Here is a 20437-nt window from a genome sequence, read left to right as displayed (position 1 = left end):
CCCACGCACACACACACACACACACACACACACATGCATGTACACGCACACCTGCCTATCCGGTTACCAGACTGTGGGAAGATGGCCCTCCTAGAAGAAAGTTAGGCCTTTAACCTCAGAACCTTCAGACTCACTTTCTTTATTCTTTTTCTCTTTTCTCTCTCCAAGGCAAACTGCCCTCCATTTTAAAGCCCATACCATTCGGGACATGGGAAACTTTTAAAATCTTTTCAGTTTCAAGACCTGGCATTTAAATTTTAGGAAAAGTGTATCCTGTGGTTACTCTCCTAGATTTTTCTTTTAATTCTAAGCTTCGTTTTTAATTTTAGTATGAAAATCTTTTCCACCTGCCAAAAGCCACAAGCCATAAGATGAGGATAGCCAAGGGGATTTCTCTGTGCACCTGAAATGAGACAAACTGACATAACCCAAATCAAAGAAATCTCTAAAAGTTATTTTCTGAACGCCTGCCTCCATACTCAGGAACTGAGCAGGTTTAATTTTCCCATGTTCTATAGCTTGTAGAAATGTCCTTCATTTTAAAAAAAATTTTTTTAAAGTTTATTTATTTTGAGTGGGGGGAGAGAGAGAGAATCCCAAGCAGGCTCCATGCCTTCAGCTCAGAGCCTGATATGGGGCTCAAACCCACAAACTGTGAGATCATGACCTGAGCCAAAATCAAGAGCTCAACCAACTGAGCCACCGAGGTGCCCCTGCCCTTCATCTTTTGGCAAGTAAGCACTTCAACCTAAAAAGGCAAATTTTGTTTTGGAAAGACACTTAGGCCAGATCACTGTCTTTTGCAGGAAGAGGTTAAAAAATGTGGTCTCAGTAGCAATATGAAGGAGAGAGAGTGAGTGAGAGAAGAAAGGGGGGTGGTGTCAGAGAAGGAGAGAGAGAGGGAAGAGGGGGCGGAGACAGGGGGAAGGGAGGGAGAGAAGTGGCTTCCTGTGTCTCGGGCTTGCAAAGTCTCCTGCACTCACAAATGGTCTCAACCTAGGGTACCTCTCCAGGGCCACCCCTCTGGTGTCCACATTTTGGAGCTTGTATGTTTCTTGGGAATTCAGAGTACAGTTGCCTCTTGTGGGCGCGTGTCTCCATCCATTGCAATAGTTTAAGGGCCCCCCTCTTTCTACCTTTGCATAACAGGAAGCCAACTGTAATAACAAGAAGCTTACAGAATTGTGAATGCTTCCTACTTAGCACTGCCAGGGCTGCCTCTTCCTCAGCACAAGGTGAAGTGGAGATTTGGCAATCGGGTGGTAAATGTTTCTTGGGTTGAGAATGTGGCTGTTTGTGTATAGAAGCCAACTGCCTTCCCAGACATCAGCGTGAGGAAGGACTTTGCATCATGTAGGACTGTGGGACAATTAGCACAGCAAATTCCGCTGGGTGTTCATGTGGTGTGCTCAAGCAAGAAAGGGACTTAGGAGAACTATTGATCCTTCGATTGTCACTGCTCATCATTTTTTTCTAGTTAACAGGTTTTGCTTAGTCACTAACATTCATAAATAAATAGCACATTCAAAGGTTTGACGTATTTGTATTTTATAAGCCCAAATGAATTCTGGGGCTCCAGTGTTTCACAGCAGTGATCCAGCCAGGGCAACGCTGAAGCCTGGCACCCATGACCAAGCACAGGGTCACCCATCCTATAGATGTCACTCCATTCTATAATGTGTGTTTGTGGAAACACAAACAATAATGTGTGTGTTTCTAGGGCCTTCACCTGGTCTTCAGTGATTTCTAACCTTGCGGTCCTACTAAGGATGTGGACAATGAAAAATTCGTACGGTGGGATGGGCCTGGCATACAAGTCATGATATGTTTCTCTTATTCTACAACCTGATGAAAAGATTCTATTAAAAACTGAGGCATTTAGATTATGGATAGAGTATAGATGATACCAAAAAATTATTAATGAGTTTTGCTAGATGTGATCAGTCAATGTGGTTAGGGAAAAAAATGTCCATAAATTTTCATTGTATTTACTTATTTTGAGAGAGAGAGAGAGAGAGAGAGAGAGAAAGAGAGAGAAAGCACAAGCAGGGGAGGGGCAGAGAGGACAGACAGAATCCCAAGCCAGCTCCGTGCCATCAGCACAGAGCCTGGTATGGGGCACGAACTCACGAACTGTAAGATCATGACCTGAGCTGAAATCAAGAGTCAGAGGCTTAAACGACTGAGCCACCCAGGCACCCCAAAAATGTCCACATTTTTAAAAATGTATGTTTAAGGATGAGGAATAAAATTACATAGCATCAGGGAATTGCTCTAAAATGTCCCAGCAAAGAAAAAAAAGACCTAGTAAAAGCAAATGTGATAAAATCTCAATAACTGTTTAATTTCAGTAATGGACATTCAGAGGAGTTTATTGAACTTACTCTATATTGGTGTTTGAAATGTGTATATAATAAGCAATCTTTTTCAAGATTCTATTAAGTTTTCAAACATACATTCTATTAGTCTTATTTTTTTTCCACACATCAGCTATTGCCCTGAACTTCAACTTGCTCATTTTCCCAGGCCTGCATTCCCAGACCTGTTAGTTATTCCTCTGAGCACAGCAGAATGATCCTACACAGATGTTATACCACACATGGACACATTCTTCCCGGACAGACCCTGCCCCTCCATTCCACTGCACTGTCACTTATCACTTAATGAAGGGGGAGAACGAGGGATTCCTGATACTTCCAGTTATGGATAGTATTTCCCATAAAGTCAACTTTTACTGGAACTGTTAGCCGTGGTGATGGTGTGTGCATGTGTACACGTGTATATGTGCACACGTGTATACATACACACACACACACACACACACACACACACTTCCCCAGCATAGGGGGAGAAGGAATGGACAGCCCCACTGTGAAAAACAGCTGTGGCAAGGAAGGCAGAGAGTCTCCATCTTGTATGACAATTCCTTCTGATTAGGGGGGATGTCTGGGATGTCTGAGGCTTAGTACAGGCTCAATGGGAAAAATGCAGTGACTGCTTATCAGTGTTTGCAATGACGGAAGTTGGAGAAAGTGATAGTCCATAGGCCACCACTGCAGCATGGTAAATAGCCCACTTGATCTTTGTTCCCCTACCCCTGAGGTTGAGAGGCAGGCAACGTAGAGTAGTGGAAGGTGTATCTGATTGGGCATCACGAGACCTGGGTTCAAGTTCTAGCTCAGACACAAACCAGCTGTATAATTCTCTTGGCCTTCCTGAGCCTTCGTTTCCTCATTTATAAAATCAAAGGATGAAAATAAACCATCTTGAATACATTTCCAACTCTAAATGTTTTCTTTTTTTTTTTTAATTTAAAAAAAAATTTTTTTTAACGTTTATTTATTTTTGAGACAGAGAGAGACAGAGCATGAACGGGGGAGGGGCAGAGAGAGAGGGAGACACAGAATGGGAAGCAGGCTCCAGGCTCTGAGCCATCAGCCTAGAGCCCGACGTGGGGCTCGAACTCGTGGACCACGAGATCGTGACCTGAGCTGAAGTCGGACGCTTAACCGACTGAGCCACCCAGGCGCCCCTAAATGTTTTCTGATTACCTACAAAACATCCATCAGGCACCTGATTAGTGTTGTAATCCTATTTTAGGTGAGACAGGTCTAACTTAATTTGTCAACTCAGGCAGGACTCTGGATCCGATATCAAGAACACAGGCCTCTAGCAATGCATTTATTTAACTGATCAAGAAAAATGGAATCGGCAAAAGACATAATCTGGGCGATTTTAATCAAACACAGGTGGCACGGCATGCCCCTGGGTAGAATGTTTGTGAGTTTCATTATTAAGCTAAAGATGATCCCCTGAGAAGTCCCGGTGATAATACAGAGCAGGAAGCACAAAGACAAAAGCCACTGTAACTGTTACTCAAGGACTGACAGTTCAACAGACTGTGTGATCAATTTCTTCTGGAGTAATATCTTAGCTCCCAAATATTATGGACCCATCATCTTCTGGATATATCTCTCTGACTCTAAACCAGACCTTACATATTAAAAACTGCAAACACATCCACACTCTTTCAACCAAAGAAACCTAAAAATTTAGTTAAGGAGATAATAATGTATGTGTATTAGGTTTATTTATAAGGATATTCACTACAGCACTATTGTGTAAAAACCATAAACCACTAAATGTCCAACAACACGGAATCAGTCAAATGAAGTATGGTATGCCCATAAAGTAAAATACTATGTAGACTTAAAAATGATGCTTTATTGGGTTATAAGGACGTGGGAAAATGTTGAATGTATACTATTGCGTTAAAAATCACTTATTCCAAAATAGTACATAAAAAGTGACTCCATTTTGTTAAAAAAAATATACACATGCACACCCATATATGTACACAGTGTAGCATAGGAAAATCGCAAGCACAAATGTGGTATAGCACAGAAAATCATAATAGCAAGATTCACACCAGAAAGGTGTAGAGTTAAAGGTTATTTTCCTGAGAGGTGGGAGTATGGGGAGTGTATATGTCTTCCCTTTGCTGTCATTTTTTTAATAAAGAAAACAAAAATCACTTGTAATAACTCTGTGTTAGCTTTCTCTTCAATGACCTTCAGGCTGAGTCTCTCAAAATGAAAATTTTAAGACTAAATGAGTCAAGAGAGAGAAATCACTAAGGAGAATCTGTCCCAGTGTTAGGAAGAATTTACATAAGATAAACCAGAGTGAATTCCAAAAGTTCTGAAATAGAACATTTCAGGAGCGAGCTATGTCATCCTGGGCACATGACCCCGTCCTGCCTCATGGGATTACTTGCCAGCAGGATACAATATATAAGTGATCCTTTCTTAAATGTAAAATAGGTTTTGCTTTATTACTATTATCATTAACGAGAAGAACTTACTTCTGAAGAGCTTCATTGCTACACATATATTACGAGGTGGTTTAACAAGATGCTTGCTAAGGTCCTCCTCGACCCCCAAATTCTTCTATTCTCTGTTTACCGGCAGTTTCTACTTAATACCACAATGCATGCAGAGTTTGCAGTTAGAGACAAGGGCAGCAGAAATGAGGGATTCATTATCTGGGAAAGAATAAAAAAGAAAGCATTCAGGGAAGGAAAGGGATCAGTATGGCTTGAAAGCTGTCAGCCAAGACGTCACAGGAACCATAAAATCTGAACACATTCTTTGTGGATAAGCAGGGGCAGTCCTTGGGGAGAGAGAAAAAGGCAGTGTGAAGGCCAAAGGGAGCACAGGGGATGCGCTGAGGGAGCCCAGAAGGAAGAACCACCTAGAATTTCAGGCGGCTTTACCTCATGGCATAACAGACCCATTTCCAAATTTTCATTGAAATGACCAAAAAATTACTTCAGTTAACAATATGGGGAAATGTGAAATGAAAGCAAAAGCAAAGAAGAATGCTATCTGCCTGCTATTTGGGGGAGGAGGATTTCTGTAAGACGTAGGAAGGCAGGGCTGACCAACATGCAATGCAATAGAAGTAGAGGAACAGCTGCCCGCCCAGAGGGGAAGGTCGCAGGAAGCATTTGCACTGACTCCTGAGACAGGGGCACCAGCGCTGGAGACAAGGAGCAATGAATACCCCAAGAATCACTTTGGGAAGTGCTTAGCGATCAGAAGTCTGGCTGGGGTGTGTCATTTCCAGCTTACCGCAGGTGCGGAAAGTCTGGCCAGAGAAAAAGTGATGGCGCCATCCTGCTGGCTCCTAAACTGGGTCACTGTACCAGTGAGAGTAGGGGACACTTTTCCAACTTCTCTGGGGCCACCACCAGGCGAAAAAAAAGAAACTCTCCACCAGGGGAGCCACTGTCCCTACACTGGATGCTTTTTAAAAAGTTAACACGTAAGCTTATCACAGGGCCCAGCAATTCCACTTCTAGGAATCAACTCCCGAAGACGTGAAAGCACATTTCTTGGATGCAAATGCTCCCAGCAGCTTTATTCTTAATGGTCAAACTGGAAACAATCCAGAGTCCATCCCGTGGTGGATGGACTAACACAGTGTACACGGAGTGGTCCAGCCATTTAATGTAGCACCATTCGAAAACAAAAAGGAATAAAGTACCAACACGTGCTACAGCATGGTGAACCTCAAAACCACTGTGCTCAGTAAAAGAGCCGAATGCACAAGCCAGCATATTCCAATTCCATATACGAGAAATACCCAGAAATGGCAAGGCTATCGAGACAGAGAGCATGCTGTCTGGGGCCAAGGGTGAGGGCAGGGACGGACTGCAAATGGGCAGGAGGAAAGTTTCTGGGGTGACAAAAGTGTTCTAAAATGAGTTTGTGGTGATTGCTACACAGCACTATAAATTTACTAAAAATCATCGAATTGTATAGTGACAGTAGAAGAATTTTACGGCATTGTACCATAAAAACTTGTACCTCAGTAAACTATAAAAGGAAAGATCAAGAACTATGTATATTTAGTTGCCACACACGTGCGCATACACACTCACACATACATACATGCACACGCACACACGCACATACACGTACACACATATGCATGCACACATGAATGCACATGCACACACATACACACGCACACACACACACGAAACCCACCTGGAAGGACTAAAAATCAAAACAGTCTCTGCATAGAAAAATAGAGTAATTCCACTCATTTTATAAAAATCATTTTAAATAAACCATAAACTCCACAAAGTTAGAGAGCTGCCTGTTTTGTCACTCATGTACCGCAAGTGTCTAGAAAACTCCAGGAATGTAAAAGTACTTCAATATTAGAAAAATTATTCTAAGCATTTTGTAATGGTTTATTATATCAATAAGTCAAAGAACTAAAAATCCGTATGTTTTCAAAAGATTGTGAAGCTACCCTTGATAAAGTTCAATTCTGATTTATATTAGAAAGTCAGTTATCAAGAACGGAAGAATATTTCTTTGGTGGTAAAGAATGTATATCTCAAACCCATAGGAGGGGATTGAGAGAATACTCTGTTCCTAAAAAGTCAACTCCTGAAGATTGGAAGAGCCCGACATTCTTGGGAATTAGATCAAGTGTTTGCTGTTGGGCTGTGTAAGGAAAAACGAAGAAGTACAGGTGAGGTATGTCAAAGAAACAGAAAATGACACAGCAGAAAATTTCTGCACTTCTGTGCAGCACTTCTGGGCTGTCGAGTGGATGAAAGTTTCCACTGCCCTGACATGTTGCAATGCTGGTAAAAAACATCTTAGGGTCTGACAGAAGAAATCATTCTAAAATTCATGAAACACAGTCAAACAGAAAAATATCCATGTCCATGTCTTGGCTACAGCTGCTGACTTGTAAGAAATTACTGAGGTTTTAGTTTTTTATAAAATGATGTCCTTTACCAGCGTCTCTATCCATTTCAAGCTATGCTTCACGGTACTCGAGTGAGGCTTTGCAGAGTGCAGCATTTCCCCTGTGATTCTGCTACCGACATCCTGCAGTCATTTCCTCTTCAAAGCTGTCAAATTTTATCAGCTGTCTGAAAAGAAAATGCTTTGGAGGGGGAGTTCTCTTTTATCACCCAAGGACCTCACAAAAATGTTAGGATTTATTTTGTATGCATCTGTGAGCAACCATAGTGTGTCTGTGTGACCCAAGCTTTGTTGGTGGTCAGACACAGACCTTTGCCCTGATACGTCTCTTTGTGTTTGGCCACATTGGATGGCTCTCACAGTCTCTGTACCGAGTCTCTTGTCCACAGAAGAACGAGAAGAATATCATTCTTTCTTTTTTCTTTATCCATTTGTTTGCTTTTAGCCACTGATCCCTGAAGGACAAACTAAGCTTTGAAGTTCTGGGTGCAGACGCTGAAGAAGCAGGAAGCACAAATGGACAAACAGGAAGTGGAAGAAGGGGAACCATGAATGGGTGACTCGGTGACTGACACCGTGACATGAGGGATTCACTTGCATTCTGAGTCCCTCTGGCCTGGAACACCTTATAGTGTAAGGGACCTTTTCAAGATGAAAAATAACTTGTAATAGTTGGGTTGGGTTTAAGACAATAATTTCACCGAACTGAAGGGAGGCACTAAATGGAGATGTATCAAACATAAAATAACTGACATGTCTTATAATAAACTGGCATGGGGCACATTTAGAATAGAAATGCTAAAGATTGTATTAATGTGGGGAGCCTGGGTGGCTCAGTTGGTTAAGCGGCTGACTTCGGCTCAGGTCATGATCTCGCGGTCCGTGAGTTCAAGCCCCACGTCAGGCTCTGTGCTGACAGACCAGAGCCTGGAGCCTGTTTCAGATTCTGTGTCTCCCTCTCTCTGACCCTCCCCCATTCATGCTCTGTCTCTCTCTGTCTCAAAAATAAAATAAATGTTAAAAAAAAAAAATTAAAAAAAAAAGATTGTATTAATGTGAATACAAAAATGGAAGAAAGGACTGACTTCTTGTGTTCAAGGATGAATCATATTTTTCCTCTTCTACACTGTAACTCTACCCTTTCTCCTCTCCTTTTCTTTCCCAGCATTCCTTTATTGTATCAACTGTGAAATGGCTGACTTCTCAACGACTTAAGTGGGAGGGCACTGTATCCAGACGTAAGAGCAGCCTCTGAAAACATCTGTTCTTTTGAATATATGGGAAATGTTTCAAAAAACAAATAGATAAACATAGCTAACTAATTGACTGAACATTAAAGTCCATTAATCTATAGCATGACTTCGTTACAGCAGGGATGGGTGTATTTTGTAGGGGGGGAAGGGGATGAGTTTCCAAAATATAATTTCTACTTGCATAATTTTGAGAAAAAGGATCCAGAAAGACATTCTGGAGTGTTCGACTATAAACATAGCACTGACCACTCCAAACTTCCAACACTTGCCCCTGCATGATTAAAAGACATACTTTGGAAAATGTGACTTTTGTGATCTTTGGGAGGAAGCCTGGAAAGGGTGGTTTGAGGGTTCTGAGTGACACAGGAAATCTGTGTTTGTAAGGGTTAAGTGTGTGGGTGTGTTCATGTGGGCAGTGCTGGAGAAGAAAAATGAAAGAAAGTGTTTGCAGACCATTGCAGCCAGGAGCTGAATGAGAAACTCAAAGAATTCATAACACTTACAAAACATATTTGATATCCACAGATTATCCTGGATTGAGATTCTCAAAAACAACTCGAATTAAAAACACAATCTATAGAAGAAAAATCTGACATTCGACTTCATTGAAATTAAAAGCTTTTTCTCTATGAAAGGTACTAAGAGAATAAAAAGCAAGCCACATATTGGGAGAAAACATTTGCAAGTCACATATTTGACAAAGGAGCTGTATCCATAATAATGTAAAGAACTCTCAAAACTCAACAATAAAAAAACAAACAAATCAATTTCTAAAATGGACAAAACATTTGGGCAGACACTTCACCAAGTGAAAAGATGCTAAACATCATTAGTCATTACATAAAGTAAAACTACAATGAAATGCCACTATAAACATATTAGCATAACTAAAATAAAATTTAAAAAAAATTTTAACATTTATTTTTTGAGAGACAGAGAGAGACAGAGTGTGAGCGAGGGATGGGCAGAGAGAGGGAGACACAGAATCTGAAGCAGGCTCCAGGCTCTGAGCTGTCAGCACAGAGCCCAACATGGGACTCGAACTCAAGAACTGCACGATCCTGACCTGAGCCAAAGTCGGACATTTAACCAACTGAGCCACCCACGTGCCTAGAATAACTAAAATAAAATTTTAAAACAAAATAACAATATCAAGGACTGATAAGGAAGGAAAACAACTAGAATCTTCATTCATGACTGATGGGAACACAAAATAGCACAGCTACTTTGGAAAACATTTTGGCAGTTTCTTACAGAGTTAAATTAAACATATAAATATATGTTTATCATATACCCCAGGAGTACCACTACTCAAAGTTTGCCCAAGAGATTTGAGACATTATGTTCACACCAAAACCTGTAGGCACATATTTAAAATAGCTTGTTCATAATCTCCAGAAATTAGAAGTAACCCTAATGTCTTTCAACTGACAAACGGCCACATCCATACGGTGGAATACTATTCAGCAGTAAAAACAAAGCTATTGAGAGAAGAAGTGACATGAATGAATCTGCATTCTGTTGAGTAAAAAAAAAATCAGGCTCCAAAATCTATATACTCTATGATTCTATTTATAAGATATTTTGGAAAAAGCAAAACTATGGGGACAGAGCACAGATGAGTGGTTGCCTAGGCCTAGGGTTGGTGAAGAAGAGCTGACTTAGAAAAGACAATAGGAGGAAGTTCTTTTTGGTGATGGAACTCCTTTGTATCTTGATTTTGTGGTTGTCACAGGACTCCTGGCATTTGCCAAAAGTCATATAACTGCAGACCAAAATGAATAGATTTTACTAGATGCCAATTTCAAAATAATTCTTTTCATCTGCTCAAATTTGTTGCAAGCTTGTTACGTAGAACTATTTGGCATTTTCACCTCCTTTTGACCTTCAAAAATTTCCATGGCTAATAGGAGTCCTGAATGTAAAAAAGTTATTTCTACCATCCCACAGTGACTTGGGTGAGGTGAGTAGCCTCAGAAAACATGGAAATGTGGGGAAAATTAACATGCCAAGCTAAATCTCTCCAGCTGGTAAGGGAACAGGATCCCAGTGGGGCTGGGAATGCCTTTCGTTTAGCATGTCCCTGTCATGGGGGCTAGGGAAGGTATGACATGCCATTCCCAGCAATAAGCTCACACTCCTGTGAAAAAGTTCGACCATGATCCTCATCCAGATTATTCATTTTGGTGTTCCAAACAAAGAAGGGGATACAGCCAGGGATGTCTCCTTCCATAAACGTATTCTCCTAATTTCAGTAGTACTGGGTTTTTAGTGTAGGGAATGGCACAACCGTAAGTAAGCAAGTTGATAGGGTTCTCTTGTGGAAAAGCAGTAGGTAATCCACTGGGTAGTGTTCGTTCGGGAGACCTAATATCGATCAAGTCCCAGTTGTGCTGCTAATTTGCTGTATTCAGATTTGGGCAGTTCACAGAATTTCTGCCATGTTTTTTCATTGCCTTGGTCAACAATTTTTTGGCTATAAGAAACAGATTCTGAATCAAACTGGTTTCAGATAGATAAATAGATAAACAGGTCAGTCCATCAGTTGGCTGTAGAGTAGGGACAGTTACCCTCCCTTCCCAGACAATATTTGGCAGTGTCTAGAGACATTTGTGGTTGTCACAGCTGGGAGGGCTACTACTAACATCAAGTGGATGTTGGCCAGGGATGCTGGTAACTACCCTATGATGTACAGGACGGCCCCCACAACAAAGAATTGTTTAGCCCAAAACGGCAATAGTGATGAGGCTCGCTCACACACACACACACACACACACACACACACCCCTATGATTTTTTAAGGATAATATAGTATTTCAAAACAAAATCAAAGGAAATTTCAGGGGAAAAAAACCCCATGGATTAGGATGTGTAGAAATCAAGGCAGATTTTGTGAGTTTTGAGCTCCAAATAGAGCTCTAGGGCTTTCCTCTTAGTACCCTGTGAGTTGCAGGGCTCATTCCGTGAGCCCATTCTCTGCGAGCCTGAGGCTGAGAGAAAACCAGAGACGCAGCTCGACTCTGTTCTTCCTCCTCCAGTCAGTCCTGTCCTAGGGGGCGGGGTTACAAAGGCCAAGCCTGTGGCCGCCCACGGAGACCGTGTTGGAAGCCTTCCGAGGGGTGGGGGTGGGGGTGGGGCTGGGAAACAGCCCCAAGGAGGCCTATTATATTTATCGGTAAAGTGATAACAATACCACTGAATCTCTACAAGCCTAACGTTAAACAAATGACTGGGGACCTCGGGTCACTTGGAGGAAGCGGAAATGGCAGGTCTCTCCTTGAAATGGAATTCATTTTTCTTTTTGTTTTTTCCCTCTTCTGTCTTGAAGAATAGTTTGCAATTTTTATACTGCTACAGAACAGATGTTTCACAGTTTGTACAGCTGATCGCATGAACTGTACTAAGTTCTGCATATGTATGGCTGTCCCAAGTGACACCTTAGAGCTGTGGAGGATAATTTTGCTATCTACCCTTTATGATATAGAAGGACCAAGTGAGATCTCAGAAAGTACAGTAAATCCCAGCTCCAACACAAGAAGTGGGGACTGAAATTCAATCATCTACTACACAAGGTCATGTTGTTTTGAAGCTTATGAAATGGCCGCCGGGCACCCGCTCAGTTTACCAACAGCAGCCCCGGGGCGGGGGCGGGGGCGGGGGGGGGGCGGTCTGGCGGCGCCTGCGGATCCATCCCGGCCCTGGCTGGGCGTGCTGCCCTCTGGTGGCCACAGTCAGCTTCAGTTTACCGGTCAAGGGACAGGATGCGGGCCTGTGGCTGGCCAGGACTTGCAGTTCAGCCACAAGAAGCAATTCTGGGAATTTCCCAACTGTTGTCGCCCTCCTGTTGGCCCAAGCCGGGAAGACTGGGTCAGGAGAAGACTGTGAACAGGGGAACCTGTGTGATGTTTTCCCGGTCAACCTTACCTTTTCCTCCACATCACTCTTCACACAACAACCAGAAAACACCTTTGGGCTGGAGGGGCAGGGCAGAGGGTGGGAGTCATTTGCCCATCACATTATACCTAATTATCACAGAGTTCCTTGCTGAGATGCGTTTCCGTGCTTGGAAACATAGAGGCTTTAGCCTGTATAAGATTACAGATCTCTGTGAGAATCTGCATGTACATATATAATTTTTCTTACAATCTGGGGAAGGTTGTGAGCTTACTGAAGCCAATCCAGGACACAAAGGCAAGGACCCCAAATACAGGCCTGATAAGGATGTTAGTTGGGTATTAAATGTATAATCATAAGCCACTCTGAAATCATTTGGAACAGAAGTGGAAAATGTCAGGGGCTAAATCTATGCTAATTTAAGGATCTAAAGCCCCTCACTGTCTTCTAGAATGTGCCAAACGCCCATAGGACTCTTCAGCCATATTTACTCACACTATGTATCCTCCACCTTTCCTTTTCGCCCTTCACATTGGGTCCCCGTTGACATACCTGAGTTTCTCCTGGCTGTTCCCATTCCCTCTGGTTTCTGTCCAGAGTCCCTGGCAGAGCAACAGCAAGGCTGCTGGGAGTGGGAAGAGTGGCTGGGGCTAGGCCAGCACCCCAAGTCACCCAGGTGGGCATGAGTCAGTCAGCCCCCCACCTCTGTGCTCTGACTGAGGATGAGCATTCCTTATTCCCTGTGGGATAGAAGAGACACTGTGTACAGGTGAAAATCATGGAAAGAGAAGTGGCCTACAATTTTTGGAGTCTGTAATACTATTGCAAAAGCAACTCCTTCTAGAACCCTCCCCAGGCAATGTGTGCTTAGAGCAGGTGAAGTGTCAGCCGGCCCTGCACTTTGGAAGCACTCATGGCAGTAGATCCCAAACTTTGCTATGTAGCTAGTCACTTAGGAGCTTATAATAAATAGTCCAAATACATAGACCACACTCTGTCACTTAAATTGGTATCTCTGGAAGGGAACTAGGCAGCAGAATTTTTAAAGACCCCCCCCCCCCCCAGGCAATTCCAGCAAGCAGCCAAGTTTGAGGAGCAGTGATTTACAGGAGGTGTAGGGAGCTTCCACTCCAGAGCCAGATGTCACCTGTGCATGGTTCCCTTGAGCCCTGGGGAGCTTTGCTGTGATCAGTGACACTATTGGCACAAGAGGCGCTGGGGAGCTCACAGAGAACGAGTTCAAGACTGTGAAAACCAGAGGCTGAACAATGGCTAGGAGGCCTGCAGTAGGCAGATTTGCAGTACAGTCAGGAGGTAGAATGAATAGACTGATGGACACTACTCGGGGGAGGAAGATGTCCTAAGGTCAGAAGTGGGCTCACAGAGGACCCACTTCCCAGATTAAACAGTGGAATAATGTCAACTGTATAATTTGCAGGGCCCAGTGCAAAATGAAAATGTGAAGCCCCTTGTTCAAAAATTACTGACTTTCGAGACAGCAACAACAGAGCATTAAAGCACATTCGGGACTCTTCTGAGCATGGGGCCATGTGCAACTGCACAAGTCAAGTGTCTGCACAGCCAGCCTTGAGGAGGGCATCTCGGCCAATTGTAGAGCAGGGGGTGCATGGAGAGAGATGACTAGAATGAAGGCCACTGGACTGATGATTCTGTCATTTGAAGGACCCACAGAAGTGCTCCTTGGGGTTATTATAGAAGACTAGAACCTCTCTCCGACTCTCTTCCTTCCTTTCCTCATTTCCCTTGCTCATCCTCACCCCTTAGCTCAACCTGTACTAACTGACTGTATGACAACACCAATGCATAGCTTTAATATTTGCATTTCCTGAGTACAGCTGCCTTGTGCATGAGTTAGGAGCTCCCTGGATGCTAAAGAGGAGAACTGGCGTCCAGTTAAAGAGAAGAGGGAAGGAAGCAGACTACTGAACATGGCTCCCCGGCCCCCTGAGTCAGAGGTAAAGGAATCTGTTGGCCACTCTATAGAACCAGTCATCAAGAAGATTGATCATAGGGGCAAGAAGTAGCCCTTGTGACCCTATTCAGCAGTCTGAGCCCTGTGATCTCTCTCAAGAATAGATGAATGCTCAGTCACCCACATGCTTTCCAAGTTAGATTTAGACACCAGAAGTCCTACTTCTTTCTCCACAAGAAAATCAAAATTGTCTTTCTGGATCAAATTGCTGCTCAACAATAATAAGAGCAGAAAAAAAACACGCATTAGTCGTATTTTAACTTTCTTCATTTCACTGGATGGAAGAAATCTGGCCACAGGCCAGTCCCCAGGTATTCCACAAACATCCCTTGATCACCTGTTGTATGTCAGGTGCTGTTCTTGGCAGTGGTAATGTAAAAGGGAACAAAACAAATGAAGCTCTGCCTACAAAAAGCTTACAGTCTAGTGGAGGCTGGAGGCCACAGATCACAAACAAGTAAATATCATTTCAGGTATAAAAAGTGTTATGAAGAAAATGAAGTAAGATAATGGGATAAAGACAGACTGGAGTAGGAGGGCCATATTAGATACTGTGGTCAGGAAAGACCACTTCAGAGAGACAATATTTGAACTGAAACTGAATGGGGTAGAGGAAAGACCATGGTAAGATCTGGGGGAGCATGCTTCAGAGAGAGCAGCAGACAGGCCATGCAGTAGCTTTGAGCACCCGTGTTGAAGGAACTAGAAGGTGGGTGTGGCTGAAGGGCAGTGTGAGAAAAGCCAACGAGTGGTAGATGGGTGGGGAGGCAGAGGCAGGGTTCAGATCCCATAGCCAGGGATCCTTAGATTGAAGTCCATTCCATGCATACTGAAGGTTTCAAAGAAAACATGACATAACCTGATTTCTACTTTCAAGATATTGAGTCTGGCCATGGTGCAGAGAATATAAGATACAGGACAAGAGTAGGAGCAGGAAGACTAGTTAGCAAAAGATTGCAGTAGATTCGGCAAGAAATGATATATTTATAGTATCCGAGGGATGGAAATAATCAGATCGGAGGCATTACTTAGTAATGAATCCAAAAGTTTTTCTGATGGATTAGGTGCAAGATAGGAGAGAAGAAGTCAGACGGAAGAGGACTGTAGGTTTTCAGCCTGTGCAACCTGGTGAATGGTGGAGACTTTATTCAGGTAGGTGCACTTCGTGGGGTAGAGTGGGAAGAGAGTTTCCTGAATTCTGTGTTGGACATGAATTGTGTTGGACCTCCAGGTGGAGACCTCCAGGTAAAGGTAGCAAGGAGTCTAGAACCCAGCCGAGAGGTAGGGCTAACATGGAAGAGTGCAGATGGAATTTAAAGCCATGGAAGGGATGAGGTCACCCAGTGAGTGAGGAGAGAGACCGGACAAAGGAATTGAAACCTGGGACCAGGGCTGGGTTTGTAGACATGCAGCCTGTACAGTCTGGGCCCCACACTTAGACCGTCCCTGTGCTTAGTTTAATGCTCTGCTGTCACACGCTTGAAAGTCTTAATAATTTGGCACAAGGGGTTCCACATTTGCATTATGCTCCAGGCCCCTCAGTAGCTGGTTCTGCCTGGGACACTTCGGAGTTAAGAGGTCTGGTGGAGAAGGAGACTCCATCACCAAGAGTCAGAAAGTGTGGCTAATGAGGTAAAGGGAAGCCAGGGAGTGTGCTATCAAGGAAGACTTGACGTCATCTCCAGGAAGAAATGGCTATGTGAAATGCTGGTTCACCCTTGGCTTGCCAAGGTACAGATATTAGCTATTTTGATGAGGACCTTCTTGGTGGAGTGATGTGCATTGATGCTTAATTAGGTTACCGCAGAATAAGACATGCCCAGATCCACCCCTGACATTTGAGAATACAAATGGAGGCCCTGTCCTGCAGCCCGTGCCCTTTCTCTCCTCCCACCCCCAGCTCTGTTTCTCACAGGGAGGGCCTCACACACTTGCCCAGGGATACATCAGCGCAGACACGCAAGCTCTGCTCTGGGCCTCCCTGCAATCAACCACTTGTGGGGGGGGTGGGGAGGGGCGGGCAGGCAGGAAAACATTCGTGCAAATTCTGGAAGCAGCTCTGGCCAACTGTGTAGGGATTTTCACGGCCCCATATGGTCTAGAAGCAAGTAGGGCATGTCCCTTTGGCCAGGCACCTCACCCCATGAAGGAGGACACAGATGGAGCCAGACGAGAGCAGGACTCTCCAAGATCCGGGCCTCCAGATGGGGGCCCTCTTGTTCAGGTCTAAGGGTTAGTGCTGGAGGTGAAGGTGTGGGGAGACTGAAGCATCCGGTGGTAGAAAAGGAAGGGGGTTCTCACACAGCTGCCCATGTTTTTCTCTATGAAATATAAAAGTGAGGGTAAAAGCAGGACGAGGCAGTAAGGCCTTGAAGAGAGTAAGAAAGGTTTTGGGGGGACACCTGGGTGGCTCAGTTGGTGAAGTGTCCCACTTTGGCTCAGGCCAAGATCTCACAGTTCGGTTCATGAGTTCAAGCCCCACGCTGGGATCTGTGCTGACAGCTCAGAGCCTGGAGCCTGCATCAGATTCTGTGCCTCCCTCTCTCTGCCCCTCTCTCTCTCTCTCTCTCTCTCTCTCTCTCAAAAATAAATAAACATTAAAAAAAAAAAAAAAAAAAAAAAGATGGGGCACCTGGGTGGCTCAGTTGGGTAAGCGTCCGACTCTTGATTTCAGCTCAGGTCATGATCTCATGGTTCATGAATTTGAGCCCTGCATCAGACTTTGTGTCAACAGGGTGGAGTTTGCTTGGGATTCTCTCTCTCTCCCTCTTTCTCTGTCCCTACCCTACCTGCTCTCTCTCTCTCTCTCAAAATAAACAAATAAACCTTTAAAAAAAAGAAAGAAGGAAAGGTTTTGGGAAAAAGAAAGTAAATTCACTAGGTAGGCGTGGTAGGCTTGTCTGGAACTATTGAATATCCACCTGATATGATTGGTTACAGATTTAAGTAAATCCAGGGGCGCCTGGGTAGCTCAATCGGTTAAGCGTTGACTTCAGCTCAGGTCATAATCCCACGATTTGTGGGTTTAAGCCCCACATCGGGCTCTGCGCTGACAGCTCAGAGCCTGGGGCCTGCTTCGGATTCTGTGTCTCCCTCTCTCTTTGCTCTTTCCCCACTCGTGCTCTGTCTGTCTCTTTCTCTCAAAAAATGAATAAACATTTTTAAAAATTTTTAAGTAAATCCAGGCAGCTCAATGGTCTGATTCTCCCCAGTGATGTTCAGCTGCCCACGCACAGGCATCCAGAAAGTGGGTTGTCGGGTTTAAATAGGGTTAGGGGATTTTCCCCATGGTTACAGCAGTGGGAGAGAGGCAGAAGGCTCAAGGGCATCTATTCAGCAGTGCCACATTGCCAGAATGAAGAAACTATAGTAAAGAGGCCATGATGGGTGATTAATAGTGAAAAAGTAGTAGGACCAATGGAATGGGGGCTCACTGAGATAAGAGAATTGCTGGAGTGGGCAAATTGGGCACCACAGCATGGGAAGCCTGAAAGTGAGCTTTCAGGGATGGTACAGTTATAGGAGATGATACAGTTTACTTGCGACTAGGAGCAGCTGAGCTAGGTGGAGAAAGTATTGGAGATAAGGCCATCAAACGAGAGATACTACCAATAATAAAAGCAACAGTTTATTGCCAGGCACCCTGCTGAGTGACTTGTACATACGTTATTTGATTCTTATAACAAATCTGTAAAGTGGGCAGGACTATTGTCCCCATTTTTCGGGTGAGAAAACCGAGGCACAGTGAGATTATAGCTACTTGCCCAAACTCAAAAAGGAGATCAAAGGCTGAGCTGGATATCAAATGCAGGCTTATCTGACTTCAAGGGCTGTGTTCTTAAAGAACTTCCCCTCCTTACACTCAGGTCTAGCTTCTTAGTTGAGTTGGTTTGTGGAGTTTTTTTCTCCTTTAAGAAACACTTTTTATCTGGAACCTCACCTTTTGTCTGTAAAGACACAAACGTGACTAAATTATTAATTGCTTTCATCATAATGTTGAGCATTTCAGGCCATAGAAGGATAAGATATGAAGACAGCATTGTGCTGCCCAGAGACTGGTTTAAACCCTAGGCTTTCTGGACAGAAACCATAGAAACCACTAAGTTTACCTATAGAAGTGCAACTACACTGTCTGCTGGCGCCCTCTACTGGCAGTTAATCAGAATGGCAGCCTGGAATCAGAAACTTGATTTGTCTTTTTTTTTTTTTTTTTTTTGGAAGGAGAGAATAGACTTGAATTACCAAGTAAAAATTTGTCCCTTTAGATATTTAGGGGCTGTGGTTCAAGTGGGGCAAGGAAGCTGTAGTTACAGAAAGAGACTTGTGTCAGCTTTTTAAAATCTCACAATTGCAGTTGCTTTGCTTAGGAACTTCTGATTCTCTTTAGTGGGAGAACTCTGCTTCCCTCTGAGTGTCTCCCTATGGAGACTGTCAGCTACCTGAGGTCAAGATCTTAATTTTTTTTATCTTCTCTTCTAAGCCTAGTAAAGTGCCCAGCACATAATACGTGCCCAATAAATACAGCGGTACAATTTCACAGAATGGGAGGGACTAATCCTACTTGGGCAATTCAGGAAGGCTTCCAAGAGGAGATGGGTGTGGCCATGGTGATGGGGGGAAGGAGTAGAATCAAAAAGAAAATCCAGAAAGTAGAATGGCCATCCCAGGGGGCAGATATAGAGATCCCACAGGGCAGGGATTTTCTGTGTGATTCTGGAAGGAAGTACTCAGCCATCTGGCTAACAGGTGTGGCTTCCAATCCTTCCAGAGAAGGTATGAGCCAGAATAAAAAATTTCATAAAAACAGATAGAGGAAGCTAGTATAGAAGATGCAGATAAGCTGAAGAAAGAATTTGGAAGGAGTTCTTCTGACCACGGGTATTAAAAAAAAAAAAAAGAAGAAAGAAAGAACAATTCAAGGTTTAAAGAAGTTTTCCCATAATTTCATTTTTACCCTAAATTGTGTGACCTCACCGAAACTCAATTCAATAGATATACAGAGCACCTATCACAACGATGGCAGTATTTTCTCAAAATACCTTTTATTTTCTCAGACAAAGCACTAGGACCAGGGTTTCTTTCCTGGTTTTCATACTGAGACTCTCATATCTCAGGAAACCCTAAGTTCCAGGCAAATCGGGACTCAGATTGGCTCACAAAGAGGTCAGTACCAAATGAAGAGAAGGAGGTTAGTGTCAGAACACGGCACAAAGGGCCTTGGCTGAGAAGGGTGTAGAGGTGACAACTATACTCTGTACCTGTTATCATCATAAGTCTGCTGCGTGCGTGGTGAGACATTTTTCACCCACCAGCAAAACAGGTTTCTGAGTCTAAATGACCAAACACACAGAAAACAATGCAGAATGATAGTCAAAGGGGAAAAACACACTCACACAAAAACCCTTGGATTGCAACAACAGAAATGAGGCTAAGGGAAGATGGGAGTCTCGTGTCAAAGGTCCTGCTGGTTCCTCAAAATTATATCTAAAAATAATTGTCTAAAAATGAATAGTAAGCCACAATAGTAGGATTCTTATAGCACACCGGAAAAACTAGCCTGCTGGTGCTGTAACCCACATGTAAGTGATCACAAACATTAAACACTGACTCCACTGAGGCCCAAACAAACAACTTTCAACCTCACTTTAGTGGCCAGAGGCACATGTGACAGCACAGAGGTTAGCAGCTCTGGAGGAAGTGGTTCCTCAGTGATGGGGGAGGGTCTCTCAGGCAATGCACAGCCCAGAGTCACTCTTTTCCTCCCCAAAGTAAGGGAAGTTTGAGGAACTTCTCCAATCACAACAGTGCAGTGACAGTGACATTTCTGTAGCAGGCATTCTGCAGGAAACTTACCAGAAACTCCCCATTAATGCTTCCTGGGAAGTTATAACTCAGGTACTTTCCTGATTTAGGAAAGAGATGGTGAAAGAAAGAAAGAAAGAAAGAAAGAAAGAAAGAAAGAGAAAAAGAAAGAAAGAAAGAAAGGGAGGGAGGAAGGGAGGGAG

The 20437-nt window shown here is 43.5% G+C and overlaps 1 protein-coding gene across 3 annotated transcripts in view; it reads right to left on the bottom strand.

The window, feature by feature from the left end:
- ARHGAP25 (Rho GTPase activating protein 25) overlaps positions 1-20437 on the bottom strand; it is a 90169-nt gene that overhangs the window by 57231 nt on the left and 12501 nt on the right. The window contains exon 2 of one of the 3 annotated variants that reach the window (XM_042932527.1): positions 12992-13179. The exons of the other annotated variants lie outside the window; for them this stretch is intronic. Within the exon in view, the coding sequence (XP_042788461.1) occupies positions 12992-13016 (25 nt within the window). The 5' untranslated portion in view covers positions 13017-13179. The remainder of the gene's footprint in view (positions 1-12991; positions 13180-20437) is intronic. 3 annotated transcript variants of the gene reach the window in all.

The sequence above is a fragment of the Panthera leo genome, chromosome A3 (genome assembly GCF_018350215.1).
Source record: "Panthera leo isolate Ple1 chromosome A3, P.leo_Ple1_pat1.1, whole genome shotgun sequence".
Taxonomy (NCBI): Eukaryota; Metazoa; Chordata; class Mammalia; order Carnivora; family Felidae; genus Panthera; species Panthera leo.
This window is presented reverse-complemented; position numbering and strand designations above follow the sequence as displayed.